The sequence below is a fragment of the Chiloscyllium plagiosum genome, unplaced genomic scaffold (assembly GCF_037043375.1).
Source record: "Chiloscyllium plagiosum isolate Xiang-an unplaced genomic scaffold, Cpla_swu_hap1 HiC_scaffold_17, whole genome shotgun sequence".
Taxonomy (NCBI): Eukaryota; Metazoa; Chordata; class Chondrichthyes; order Orectolobiformes; family Hemiscylliidae; genus Chiloscyllium; species Chiloscyllium plagiosum.
Window position 1 is genome coordinate 21,992,336 of NW_028270155.1, and position 14,522 is coordinate 22,006,857.

Sequence of the window (14,522 nt, forward strand, 5' to 3'; positions counted from 1 at the left end):
ATCAATCATTAATCTCCCCTTGAACTGAATGGCTTGTTAGAATCATTTCAGAAGATAGTTAACAGTTGCTATCAGTCTGAGGTCACACTTGTTGAAACTTTATTGCTGGAACAGCACAGCAGGTCAGGCAGCATCCAGGGAACAGGAGATTCGACGTTTCGGGCACAGGCCCTTCTTCAGGAATGCTGCCTGACCTGCTGTGCTGTTCCAGCAATAAAGTTTCAACTTTGATCTCCAGCATCTGCAGACCTCACTTTCTCCTTGAGGTCACACTTGACCAGATGAGGTAAGGACAGCAGAATACCTTCCCTAAAGGACTTCTGTCAAATCACAGTGGTCAACATTAGGCTAACTTTTAAGAGTAGACTTTCTTTTAAGGTTGAATTCAAATTTCAACATCGGCTGTGGTGGGATTGAAAATTGAATGGCAGAGTGTAAACCTGGATCCCCAAAGCATGAGACCAGTGACATTACCAAAATGCCACTACCTCCTAACAGTAACACTGAATGTTTGCAGAGACACTGTAGCTGCAGCAGTACAACTCAGTTGACAACTATTGTACACAGACAACAGGCACATGCCCGATCACAGTTGCAACAATTGTAGCTGTGTGCAAGTTTCCTACAGGTGGATGGAAAATGAGAAAAATACCCCATGCACTCCTGTGCAACTCAGAATGACTAATCACCTGGTTCCCTTGCTTGGAAATAGTGTATGCCCCAGAGATCATAAATAAGGGACATTGTGTTTTTAATAAGAGTTACAGAAAAAAAAAATTGTAGCCTCTGTCAGGTGTTAATGGACAGAGTACGAATTAGAAAATAACACCTCCAGAGAGTCTGTTAGAAACTCTGCGCAATTGGAAAGATTTGATGGCATAAACATGGCAAAGTATTTTATGTAACCATATGACTTGAGCTCCCTTCCAAACACAGTTTAGTTTCTTAATAAACAAACTTGCTATCTGCTAACCCTTTTACACTTTCTTTTCAATTTGAAACATTGCAGCCAGCAAATCTTTCCATTTAATTCCAGCTCATCAAACTGGTACAGGTGTAAAACACTTTGAACCAAGATACAAAGGGGTCGCTTTACAGAAAAATGACATTTTATTGTGAAATAATGCACTCTATTTTATAATGTATTAAAAATTGCTGTTGCAGGTCGTAAGTCTATATAGTTTTATATGTATTTATTAAAAATATACAATGTAATGCCATAACAAAAATCAAGTGGTTGAGCAGCTATCCTCATCCCTGTTGTCAGAACACAGCACAATAAATTATATTTAATAGTAGCATCAGAATTTGCACATGCAAAAATTAATTCCAGAAACATCTTACAGATGGTTTGCAACAGAGAGAAAAAAATTACATTTTTATATTGAAGAAATAAAAGAAAATAAAGCTACAGTGGTGAATCCAATACATTAATCCAATATTCATTTAATATTGCATCTGTTTGTCATCGCATTGTCATTGTTTATTTTCTTAAAAATTACTCATTACTGAGAACTTGGTTTTGAAATAACATCCCTGCTATCTCCTCCTCACTCTCAGCCTTCCAACCATAACAACAGCTTCAGTTAAATAGATGAACTGTTAAGTCCATAACGGCATCAATTACACATAATTCTTTACTGGAAAATGGTATGGCAGGGTCTCTATGACTGAGCAAATTGTGCTTTAAGTATATGTAAAAATGTTTTGACAAGCACCAAGTAATTAAATAGAATAGGAATTAAAGTTGTGAAAAGAATATTTTTGCACAAATAGTTCTGACGAAAGAGCACAGGCCTAAACTATTAACCCTTTGTTCTCTTCACAGATCCAGCCAGGCCTACTGAGTATTCCCGGCACTTTCTGATTCTATTTCAGATTTCCAGCATCCGCAGTATTTTGCTTTTGTAAGACTTCGCATAGATTTAGTTTACCTTTTAATCAAGTTTACATGTGGAAAATTAGATGAACAAGGTTGAAGTTCAGACCTGTGTGTGGTCCTCATTTAGCCTGTGCCAGTATCTACATAAGTGGCACAGCCACAGGACACTCACAAGCTCCAGTGTTATGAGGCACCATCCATATATCTGTATAACTCATTCCTTGTTCACTGTAATTTGTATAATTTACAAATTTCTTCCTTTATCTTAAATCATGTGCCATGGCCTTGCTATTAATAATATGGTCGGCATATTATTAATAGCAAGGTCGGCAAGTTCAAAAATAAGCCTGTAGATATCTGATAGTTCGGGGCACATTCCGATGTCAGTACAGATTGCAAAGATACAATTTCTCTGAGTTGATAGACTGAGAATAGAGTTTACATACATTAGAATCTTACAGTTACATGTTACAATAACCTTTAGCACAACTGGTTATTTGTCACAAAAATTGTTCAAGGCAAATGTCATGCTAATAACTTTGGAGGTGTAATTCAATCTCCAAATATCTTCAAAGAAAAGTCACCACTGACGAGGTGTGCAAATGGAATTAGCATTATTAACATTTTGGTGCATTAGCCTGAATGTGCACCAATATTTACCAGGCTTCATACCCTGTGTACTTGCAACTAAAGGAAAAGCTATCATGGTTTCAAACCTTCTTGAAGTCCTGAAGGCCTTCCCTTTAACTGTTCTCTGGAATTTGTTTCACAAAATGAACACACATAGTACATAGCCAATTCGCACTGAAGCAAACAAATATAAAAGAGACACACAAAATCCTAATTCCAATAGATTGCACCGAAATATATATCAAACTAAGAGTAAATACTAACTCTATTTATAATGAGCAATTTAAGTTATAGACTTACCAGCACTGCTGTAAATAACTATATTTCTGCCTTTAAACAAAATATTAAATTTATTATGTACAAAAAAATGGTAGGAATGTTCAAACCAGAGTCCATTTTTTGCAGCAGATGAGATGCAACATATGTAATCTGAGAATGTTGTTTAATTCTTCATATGATGAAGATGATGATTATTGTCAAGTGTGCACAAAGTTTGTTCATGTTCCTTTTGCTCATGCTTTCTGTCCTCGGAAATCAATTAAGCAAACTCAGAAGAGTTCTCTCATAGTTGATTTTTAACTCATGCCACAGCGAATATTCTGAAAGCTTTCCCATCAGGAGGATTTTTTATACTGGAAGGAAACAAATAACAGGATCATCAGCATTAATGTCAAAGGAGCATTTTGAGTAATGTCCCTAAGGGTATGACATGGCGCCACACTTTTCACAATGAAGGTGAAGTCCCCATTTACGCACTTCCCAGAGTTTCCAGCATAATTCCTGAAAAGAGCGGTGACAAGAGTCCAAAACAATTCAAGGCCAATGTTGATTTTTACAAAAACAGATTTATTTCTTCCCACTAACTTCACATTATTTGAAAGCCTATTTAGTTCTGTTTCTTTAACAAAGCTATTATAGATTGCATGTTAACTGATTTCATTGGTTTTCTCAGTCAGGTAACAGGATTTTTCTTCAAGATACATTCATGAGATACAGCTATTGCTGGCAAGGACAACACTTATTACCCATCCTCAGTTTCCCCTTGAGGTGATGGTGGTAGACTCCTTTTTCAATACAACTGAGTTGCTTTCTAGGACATTTCATACAGTAGTTAAGAGTTGACCACATTGCTGTGGGTTTGGAGTCACAAGTAGGCTAGACACAGCAAGTTTCCTTCTTGTTACTTTAGTGAACCAGATTGATTTTGTGACAATCAAATAGTTTTGCTGTCACCAGAGAAACATAGAAAATAGGAGCAGAAGTATGCTATTTGTACCACTGAACCAGCTCTACTATTCAACATGATTTTGGCTGATCTTCTATCTCCTCCTATGCTGTTTCCATAATCCTTGATACCTTTAAGCTTCTAAAAGTTTATTTCTTTCTTAAATATATCCAGGGACTTTGCCTCCATAACCTTCCGTGGTAGAGAATTCTACACAATCATCCAACCACTGAGTGAAGAAAATCACCTCATCTGAGTCCGAAAATGGTTTACCGCATATCCTGAGACCGGGACCATTTGCTTAGAATCCCCTGCCTAGGAGAAATGCCATAGGCAACAGTCACAGAGTTCTACAGCACACAAAAAGACCTGCATCCAGTCAGTCCACCCTTGTCAGAAGCTTGTGAGTCTCAATGGGACTCCTTCTTGTTCCTGACATTCCTGATGAAGAGCTTATGCCCGAAACATCGATTCTCCTGCTCCTCAGATGCTGCCTGACCTGCTGTGCTTTTCCAGCGCCACACTTTTCGACTCTGACTCTCCAGCATCTGCAGGCCTCACTTTCGCTGAGTTGCTCTTGTTCTTCTAAACTCCACAGAATAGAGACCTTGTCAGTTCAATCTCTTCTCTGATGACACATCTGTCCTCTCAGAAAGCAGTCTGGTAAAACTTCACTGCACTCTCTCAATGCCGAATTTCTTAGGTAAGGAGATCAAAACTGCATACAATACTCCAGGTGTTGAGACTAGCTTTTTATCCTGGCTTTACTTAATTAACTGAATTGAAACTCCTGGAGTTCTTCCCTGGTCAATCCTGGTCTTTCTGAATTTCTACCCCAATATCATACCATCATGTCACTGTACTCCTGAGAAGTGATGAGAGTCATGTGATTGTTTTGGTATATGCAGGCTTCCAAAAGGCATTTGATAAAGTGCTACAAAAGAGCAAAATCAAAGCCATGGAGAAATTCGGAGTGCAGCATGAATACAAAGTTAGCCTAGTGATAATAAACAGCAAACAGACATGAACAGTTGTTTTGATTGATTGGTAAAGAATCAGCTTCCCTCCTGCCTTCCCAGGCCATTATTTGGACATCTATACATTTTTAAAATTTATTCATTTGTGGGATGTGGGCATCGCTGGCTGGCCAGCATTTAGCCCTTGTTGCCTTCAGAACTGTTTGAGGAAGGGTCATTAGACTCGAAACATTAACTCTGATTTCTCTCCACAGATGCCGCCAGATCTCCTCAGCTTTTCCAGTAATTTCTGTCTTTATTTGTGTTTTATCCATATTAATGATCTGGAATGATTCTGGGGTGGAATTGCAGCTGGCAGAAAACTCAGATGGATTGTGAACCACGTGGAAGATAGTGATGGATTCACACTAGGGACTGACACAAAGGTTGACAGAGTGAGTGGGCACATGAAAGATGAAATGTAATGCAAAGAAGCATAAGTGGAACATTTTAATAGGAAAGGTAATCCAAAAGGTAAACTAAAGGGAGTGCGAAGGCAGAGAGGGGGTGCATGTGCACAATTGTTGGAGATATCTAGATCAGTTGAGAAAGTGGTTAACAAGTAATCTGAGCATTACAAATAAGGACACAGGTATAAATGCAAATAAATTATTGTAAACCTTCTAAAAATGCTACTTCAGCTTCAACTGGAAGACTATGTTTAATTCCAGGGTTCAGCATAGGAAGGATGTGATTGCATTGGTCTGGCTACATTAAAGATTTGCATGAACGATTCTGAGGATGAGAGATTTCAGCTACATGGATAGATTGGTAAAGGTGGGGCTGCTCTCCTTAGAGGAGGTCAAGGAGGTGGGACTTTTGATAAAGGTTTTCTAAATTGGGAGCCTCTGGACAGAGCAGATTGGAGACAATTATGCATGTTGGTAGATGGATCAAGAACCAGAGGGCACTGACTTAAGGTGAATCGCAAAAGAGCCAGAGATGACATGATTAAAAGCCTTTTTAACCAGCAAGTGGTTCGGATCTGGAATGCACCTGCCTGAGAATTGGATGAAAGTAAATTCGACTATGGCTTTCAAATGGGAATTGGATAATTCTCTTGAGAGAATAAAAAAATTGTACAATCTTTCCATGATGTAATCCTTCTATGACTTGATTTTAAAAAAAATTCTCCTCAAACAGCCACTCATTTATCCAGCACAGACTGGTGGCGAGGTGTGGGGCAGGCTGCTTAAAGGACTGGAATGCTGAATTTCTTCTTTCTTTATTTTTCTAATTTATTCCTAAGATTTTGTAGCTTGGTATCTTGTATCTAGGATGGTGTGAAGTGGTGACTTTGTAACATTTTCACTGCATTTATGTGAGTACATGTGACAATAAACCTAACTCTAATTTTTTCCTACAAAACAACCAAACCTTTAGCAAGCTGCAATGGACAATTAGTTATAATGTGTCTTCTCTTTATCTGAAGCCTACCTCTCTGACTGAATTCCATTTTTGGAAGCTGCTGTGTATCGGTTCTTCTTTTCCACTGGTTTCACATCCACAAGTCCCCCAATGTGGTTCTTAATCACACCAGCATGTACCGCTGTTCGACAGATACTGGATCTCTAGAAAATTAGCAGAAAAATGACATGAATCCTTCAGTGCAGCTCAAATCTTGACCGCATCGATATATGACAAAGATAAAACAAGCCTTCACATTAGAATGCACTCTCAGAAAAAAACTTTGTTAATGTCATTTATCTCTAACTACCTGTTTCATGACTAACTGCGACAGGAAAACATCTATCAGTTTTAGTACAAAAACTGTGATGGTTCTTATAAATCCAATTTCCAGTTTTCTTTTGCAGCAGTACTATTGAATCACTTCATCCTCTCAGCTCAGTTAATAGCTGAGATGGTTGTAGCTGTGTTGGAAACAGAAAGATAGTAGGAAATACTGTTGGTTTTCTTCAAAATGGCTGATAGAATGGGGGAGAGTAAATGAGAACTGAGGTGTCCTCATTCCAAATGGAAAAGATGCTGGTCATTTGACAATGAGTTGAAGCGAATGAATAATATTGTTATTGGGCACTGATAGATTTTATGCTTCATATCAACCAAAATCAGTCTTCTTAGACTGTGTACCACTTGCTACTCAATCCTTTGCAAACACTTTCTTACAGCAAGTACAAAAGCCATCACTCCATCCCCTGAATCAGTGTTATACTCCAGCTGATTCATGGCACCATCTGTGAGCCATGCAGTGTCAAGAATCACAGAAGCTAACAGGCGAGTCAACTTTGCAAGGCTAAGACCCACAGCATGTAGCTATTTAAACTGCTGCGCTACCAGATCAATCCATTTGTCTAAGCTTCCACTTGTGTGTATTAATGTAATTTCTGGACATCTGGAGTCCTTCTGCTGCCTACAGGGAGCAGTATGAGTCTAGATGGAGCAGACTAAAGTTCCTCTTAATGTGCACTCTAATCCACTTATGTTATGCCTTCCTTATAACTCTGACCAAAAAGGAAGCACGTTTGCAATTAATTTGTTAGAAGTTACTCCCAGCGCGCAGAACAGCTCATTGATCACAAAAGGCTTAGAAGAAGACAAAGTATCTGTGTAGCTACTTTAGTTGAGCAAAGCATTGAGCTTGGAAATTAGAATTCATAAAACCCAATTCTCTGCAAAGTCAGAAATGGAAGGCTAATTCTAACATGGAACTCCAACTCAGACCAGGGCCTTTATTTCTAATTTGAATGTTTTTTTTTCTTACACTTGGTTATACTTTACTACATTAAAGGAAATACATCAATGTAAAAGGCTGTTTCAGTATTGCTGCAGAGATAGGAAAAGGTTCTGAATATGAATTTTTTTACAGGACAATAAAGACTCTGCATTTGGCAAGTTGGGAAAAAGAGAGCGGATGGAAATGACAGGACAGATATGGGACTCAGGCTTAACATGAGGTAAGGTGAACAGCAAAATTTCAGATGAGTCATCATTTACATGAAAATGCTGACTAACAAGGACAGAACTAATGCAGTCAAGTTGAGGAGTGTTGAAGACTTACATCAGTGTATCTGCAGCCATGAGACTGTGCAAAGGGTTGCAGTTGACAGTGCTGCATCTGAGGGATTAAACAGCTTTGGACCTGGTTGGGATGAGAGGTGCAGCAGATGGGGGAGGTTTACATTAAGGTGCAATGGTGAAGGGGCACCCATGCCTGACACCTACCCACACCTACTGAGATTTTATCAGCATTGAAGGAGGTTCAGACACCTTGCCTCTGCCTTCAAACACCAGATCCAAATGCCAGTCTTCACAAGTGCTTCAATTAAATTCCAACTTAAATGCAAAGGCACACCACTTTCATCATTATTAGTAGTAAGCATTTTGTAGCACTTCTATCCTCCCAGGATCATAACCATCCAAAATAATTGTTTTCTTCAATCACAGATTTACCTAACCAGTAAATACTATAGGGTAGCTAAGGTTCCTAACTGTACAATGACAAAACAACCAGCCTTCGGTCAGTAGGCCACCAGCCTGTATGTACTGCAATAAAAGTACTAGGCGTATCCTTAAAAATGTTACTACACTCAGGCTAGACAACATCAGTGTCTCATTGTTATTTTTCTATCTTGAGCACTGGTGAAGATGCTGTACTCCAAAGCTGGCAATGTTCCATCTGTCAGTCTTGATTTACTGCCACTGTATATGGCAGAGCTCTCTGGAGATGTGCAGGAATGCGTTTACTTTAGCTGTAGTCACATAATGTCTCCATAGATTAATGTAACCTGGTTTGTTGAAGAATCAGAAGGATTTATCACATCCAGGCCCTTTCCCTGAGAGCCTCATAAAGTTTGTATGATAAACTGGATTGCATCTTAACTCAAACACTTGGTTTTACAGTGACATCCCTATCTTCTGCCATATTGTTGGGATCATTAAAATGATCTATTTAAAATGTCACAACAAATGCTTTTCAAACATCAGAGTACATAAAAGAATTACATTCATGCAAATATTACTCAGTTATAACACATTTACTGTTATAGTTACAAAAAGTTAATGCATAGGATGTGATTTTCCCCTCCCTGGAGGTGTTAAGAAGAGGAAAGATTGTTTACTTCTTATCTCTCTCCCACCCTTTCTTCTGCATAAAAAACATTTTCCTAGCTACCATCAATTCTGAGGGAGGTTTACTGCACCCGAAACATAAAGTCTGATTTCTCTCCAGATCTGCTGAGCTTTTCCAGCAATTTCTGTTTTCATTTCTGATTTCCAGCAGTTCTTTCAGTTTTTAAATAATAGGTTGAATTGGCCCTGGAGAGAAACTCACATGCATTTCGCTGTCTCACTAATGAAATTCTGGGCAAGAAGGACCATGGGCTTCTTGAATGGCCACCAATTTGGGTCCTTAGATAGTCAACTAATGGCCATTTAAGGGCCTTAACCCTTCACCTTGCAAATTACCTGCCTCCTTAGGAGGTGGTATAAGTGGCTAGTCTTCTGGCTGGGAAAACATATAAGTCCTGCCTGCTATGTTTGATGGGGCTTGGGGCCTCCAGCTGTCTTACTCTGGAGGCACAGAGAGAGGGCAAAATCCCTGTCTCCAACCCCGCTGAACAAGCTTCTGCCTGTGATCCTGAAGAAGGGCTCATGCCCGAAACGTCGATTCTCCTGCTCCTTGGATGCTGCCTGACCTGCTGCGCTTTTCCAGCAACACATTTTCAGCTCTGCCTGTGATCTGCCTCCTCACCACCCCATGTAAAGAGTATCATTAGATTTCCCCAGGAATAGTCTCAAATGGACACTTCATGAGCTTTTTTCTGGGCGACTGGGCACATTTTCTCATCAGCGGGGGGGCATTTTAGTTGTCATAATTACACTCAATGCTAAAGACAAAGAGGGGAACATCTGCTCAGGGAAAGAAATAATACTTCTTTAAGAAACTCTGTGTTTGGTATTTTCTGGATTCACCTGTAGTTCATCCAGACTGTAGCTGAACATATCAGTTGGCAATCTCAAAGTTCCAAGCCTGCTACACATGTCTAGTCAATGGGGCTACTCGGTCACAGCAGTGGAATGTAAGTCAAAGAAATCTATGATCAAACCTTTGTCAGATCACAGTTTGAGCACTGTGTCCAGTTCTGGTCACTGTGACACAAGAAACACTAAAGATAGTGGGGGGGGTGGGGTACAGCAGTTAGAATGTGGAATGTTCAATTAAATGGAATGGTTAAGGCAAACAATACAAATGCATTAAGGGAAGTATTATGAGGGAGAAAGGAATTGGCAATTCTTCTGATAATTCTGAAGCAGGGAAATAGCAGATTCATGTGAAAGCTTGGACAAGCTGAGCCAGCCAGCCTTTTTCCCTCTGCTATCACCTCTATGTAATTGTACGAATGATGAAAATAAATCTGGAATTTAAATAACGACAAGAATTCACAGCTAGATCCAAACTAATAAAACATCAATTAGGAACATTTTCTACACACAGAGAGTGGTGAACATACAGAAGAGTTTTCCAGATTTGCCAGCAGAAATCCCTGGGAATATTGTATGTGGCTATTACAAGGGGAGAATTTTCAGATCTGTGCAGAAGGATGAATTTTCCTGGGATGAAGGACCATCCATGTGTGCACTGTGAGGGTACAGTCAGCACAAAGCTGCATTGAATGATAATTTAATTTATCCAGTTGATCTTTGTACCAGTATTTCCAGGATAAAGCTAGATAGCCAACATGAACATTTATTTATGTATACCACATGCTAAGAACAAGTACTTTGTTTTTCTCAAAGCACGGCACAATAAGACTTACTGGGATTCACTTCTAATGTAGTGCATGGATAAAACGTTCACATAGTACTTACAGGTAAACCCATGTTTAAAATGTCTGTCTCATGAAGCTTTAATTGTCACAGGGTGAATTCAGTGAATGGCAAAATACATATTCCACCCACTTCCAGCCCCCACTTATACACCGTAGCTCTAATTCTTGCCTCATCATTTAATGCTTCTTTATTGCAATGCTTATTTGGTGTGATCCGTCCATGTGAAACTTTTACTGCTTTCCTTGTTCCTTCTTTACCCTTCCAGTCACATTAGCTTGCTTCCAACCTGATGGTCAAGTGATTTGCCCTTCCTCTTTCTTTGAGTTCACAGCTGTGCTCGTGATTTTCTTTGGCAAATCACCACTTTTTGAATTGTGTCTGAGATATGGTAAACCTTTCCTTTCATCTGCTCTGAAATGTATGTATTTTGACACATAATTAAGCAAGTCCTGTTAAAGCTGCTCATTAAGTGGAATACAGAAATTAACTCAGAGAACTTTGATGGTTATGTGTGTATAATTGAGACCAATGCCACCCTAGTCATCCCTCTCAAAGTAAAATTGACCGTGTTGGCATTATCAGAATGTGTGATCATTCATGTGGTCTCCACATTCAAGCAATTATTTTGGTTACAGTTCTGGTTGTCTCATAGTCAAGTTATACAAGTGGAACAGAAGTTAATGATAAAATAGTATAAAGACATATTCCATAAAGGAACCTAGGTGCCTCTAATGAAAGGGAGGGCTAATTAATCATGTACAGCCCTGAGGGCAACCAGTCTGCAAGCATAAGGGAAAGTGAGGAATGAGGTCTCCATGAATTACCACAGCCAGGAAGTGGACTCAACCCACTCTGGGTTGGTTTTATGCTGAACTCTATGCTCGAAAGCTAGCCAATTGAGCAAATTGACCTCCCTTCCCTATGAACCTAAAATAGACTTATACTAAGCCTCGAATTCTGAGTTTTTACATGATTGACTTGCTATCTAAAGGAATTAAAGAAACCACAAAAGCTACTTCGATAAATTAATAAATCTAACGTAATCTAATGAATCAACTTTTACCATTAAGTTGCAAAAAGGAATTGTTAAAAAATATCAGAGAGATTATGGAAGTTTTTGGACAGAAGTTCATTAGAGTTGGTTATTATATCAAAGCTCATTAGCATTATTGCCCATAAAAGTACTTATTAAATTCAAAGTTTGGCTTGTCTATTTCTACGCTGATAGGTTTCATTTCCTATTCTTTAATGAGCTTTTTGTGGCTTTGTTCTAACTATGATCCAGCAATGTGATTGTTGAGTCTAATTCCCAATGTTCCTTTACATTGAAAAGTGGTTCCTAGGAGCAAAATAAGAACAAAAGGATCTAGAAAACAGAACACCATGGAATGAATGAGCACCAAAACCACAACTTGTCATCAAACAGAAAACTAAATTGAGAAAGAGATTAAACCCCAGGAGATTGTGAGCTTTCTGTGGTGAACGAAGCAACCACAATAGAAATTTCCTGCACTGGGTTTTCTTTTTCTTATTGTTATTATCCAGCTTTTAGAAACACTGTTATGACATCAATGGAAGTATTGTACTTAATGAACAACAGAATATTCAACAAAGTTTTCACTTGGATGAACAAATTTTCTTTTCTCAATGGATAGTACATTGGATTAGTGTCAGGCATTGCAAACATAAGCTGCACAATCCACCCCACAAAGGTGGCACCTTGCCTTCCAGTCTCTATGCTACTGCTTGATCCAAACGCATCTTTTTTCGAGCCGAATCTCGGCAATGCACAGCTTGCAGGAAGCAATAAACACTTACGTCAGAATAAATCTTGTTACCGATGACCCGTGCCCAGAAGGGAAACTCCTCCAGACAGTTTGGTGGGCAGTTAATCCTGAGGATCAAACAAATTAGTCTATACTTCAGAAGTTCACAATAAAACAGTTATCATAGAAATTAATTATCAATTTATCAATACAAGCTTGTAATCGCAAGTATAATAGTGATGTAAAAAATACTCAAATTAAATAAATATGCTCAATACTGAATCTAGTTTCTACGAAGAGCTTATCTGGAATGGAAGGATGATGTAAAAGGAACAATAGAAAGTGACAAGTGGAAACAAGGACAAAGGCTGTTCTATTACACTTAGGATCTGTAAATGGGTTGTGTCTGTTTGACTATGTATTACAGTCAAGCTGCAGCATTTTACTGGTGCCTTAGCTCATAGGATTGCAGTCTTCATGTTAAATGGTAAAACCAAATCCAGAGGAACCTCAATTATCCGAAGGACTTGCGCAGGGAGTATTTTGTTTGGTTAATCGAATGCCGGATAACCGAATTTCAGATAACATTGTTTAGCCAAGCATCGGGACCTGACAATCTTGCCAGATAATTCGATACTCGAATAATAGAATGCCAGAAAATCGAGGTTCCTCTGTGTATTGCAGTGAGTGGTATGACTTCCACACCATTGTGTACTGATCTGGCAACCTTAAAATGATAAATGGGTATACATAAGAAAAGTGAATGTCCAGCTTTTCAGGAAAATCTTAGCCAAAGTCAGCAAAATTTGATAAACCAGATTGATTTTGGGAAGTTACGAAGTTGAACTGGAGTGAGAAAGGCTGCATGGCAGGAGTTCAGGGGAATGGGACTGAGCCTGTAGAATTACAATCACTAGATACTTTGATTGTTCTCCCAAACGCATTACAAAGCCCAGTCACTGAGGGAGACACTCATGACTTAGAAATAAATATAATTCTCAGTTAAGAAATCTCAGGTATGTTTCAACAAAGCATATTGTATAATCTGTTAGTTTAAGTGATATTTATGAATTTATGGAAAAAAGAATCTGCTGAACCTGAACTGTCTTACCTGGGACAATGAGTAGCTGGTTTTTTGAATGGACACAGTTCGGCCACTGTAGTGTAACAGTCGACTGTCTGAGCTAGCAAAACAAAATAATTATTTTATATTCAGTGCAAGCTTTTAAAGATTGTCATCCTGCAGTCATCAGGACAAATGCAAGGATCAATGGGAACAACAATTTATGTTACAGGCGAAATAGGAAGCTTGGTTTGCAAATGGACTCTGATCAAGTCATTGTTCTTAAAAATGCATCAAGGAACAGCTGCCACAAAGCTTTTATTTAAATTCATAAAAGACAAGTGAACTTTGGTCAAGAACATACTGTGCGGAATGTACCAAGAGAACAGTATCCGCCCAAGCTTCTGCTTAATTGAAATGGTTCAATTCCTGAACAAAGATACTGGGGTGGCACCGTGCCTCACAGCGTCATGGACCCCAGTTTGTTTCCACCATCAGGCAACCATCTGTGTGGAGTTTGCACATTCTCCCCGTGTCTGTGTGGGTTTCCTCTGGGTGCTCCGGTTTCCTCCCATAGTCCAAGGATGTGCAAGTTAGGTTGATTGGCCATGTTAAATTGCCCATAGTGTCCAGGGATATGCAAGCTAGACGGATTAGCCTGGAAATGCAGAGTTACAGGGATAGGGTAGGTTTGGGTGGGATGCTGTTTGGAGGGGAAGTGTGAACTCAATGGGCCAAATGGCCTGCTTCCACACTATAGGGATTCAATAATTCTAAATACCTTTTGTCTGCAGAGGATTGGCCCTGCATTTGTATATATGCAGGTTCTAACAAGCATGGATGTGCTACATTGTGAGACCAACAAATTATCTTAAATCAGTTGTTAGTGACACCACTTAAAGTGATGGTTTTACCCAATAAAATAAAACATCTTGAATCATATGAAAAGTTGAAGAACTGAACTTACTAGTCACTCTGGATACACTAAATCCATTTGCTGACTTGAATTTGCTGTAAATAAATACCATGTGGAGATTAGCGATGGATCTTGAAAATCAATAATCATCATTAATATCATACTTTCTACCTCAATTAATCCAATATCATGCAGAATATTGGAATACAACCAAAACAAAATGCCAAAAATAGT

At 38.9% G+C, this 14,522-nt stretch overlaps 1 protein-coding gene across 1 annotated transcript in view; it reads right to left on the reverse strand.

Moving 5' to 3' along the window:
* Positions 1 to 1,087: 1,087 nt before the first annotated feature.
* The window catches only part of LOC122558256 (cysteine-rich secretory protein LCCL domain-containing 2), a 42,259-nt gene continuing 28,824 nt past the window's right edge, over positions 1,088 to 14,522 (reverse strand). The window contains exons 11-15 of the mRNA XM_043706635.2: positions 14,340 to 14,383; positions 13,421 to 13,493; positions 12,362 to 12,437; positions 6,191 to 6,324; positions 1,088 to 3,144 (exon numbers count right to left, since the gene is read on the reverse strand). Of these exons, the coding sequence (XP_043562570.1) occupies positions 3,093 to 3,144; positions 6,191 to 6,324; positions 12,362 to 12,437; positions 13,421 to 13,493; positions 14,340 to 14,383 (379 nt within the window). The 3' untranslated portion in view covers positions 1,088 to 3,092. The remainder of the gene's footprint in view (positions 3,145 to 6,190; positions 6,325 to 12,361; positions 12,438 to 13,420; positions 13,494 to 14,339; positions 14,384 to 14,522) is intronic.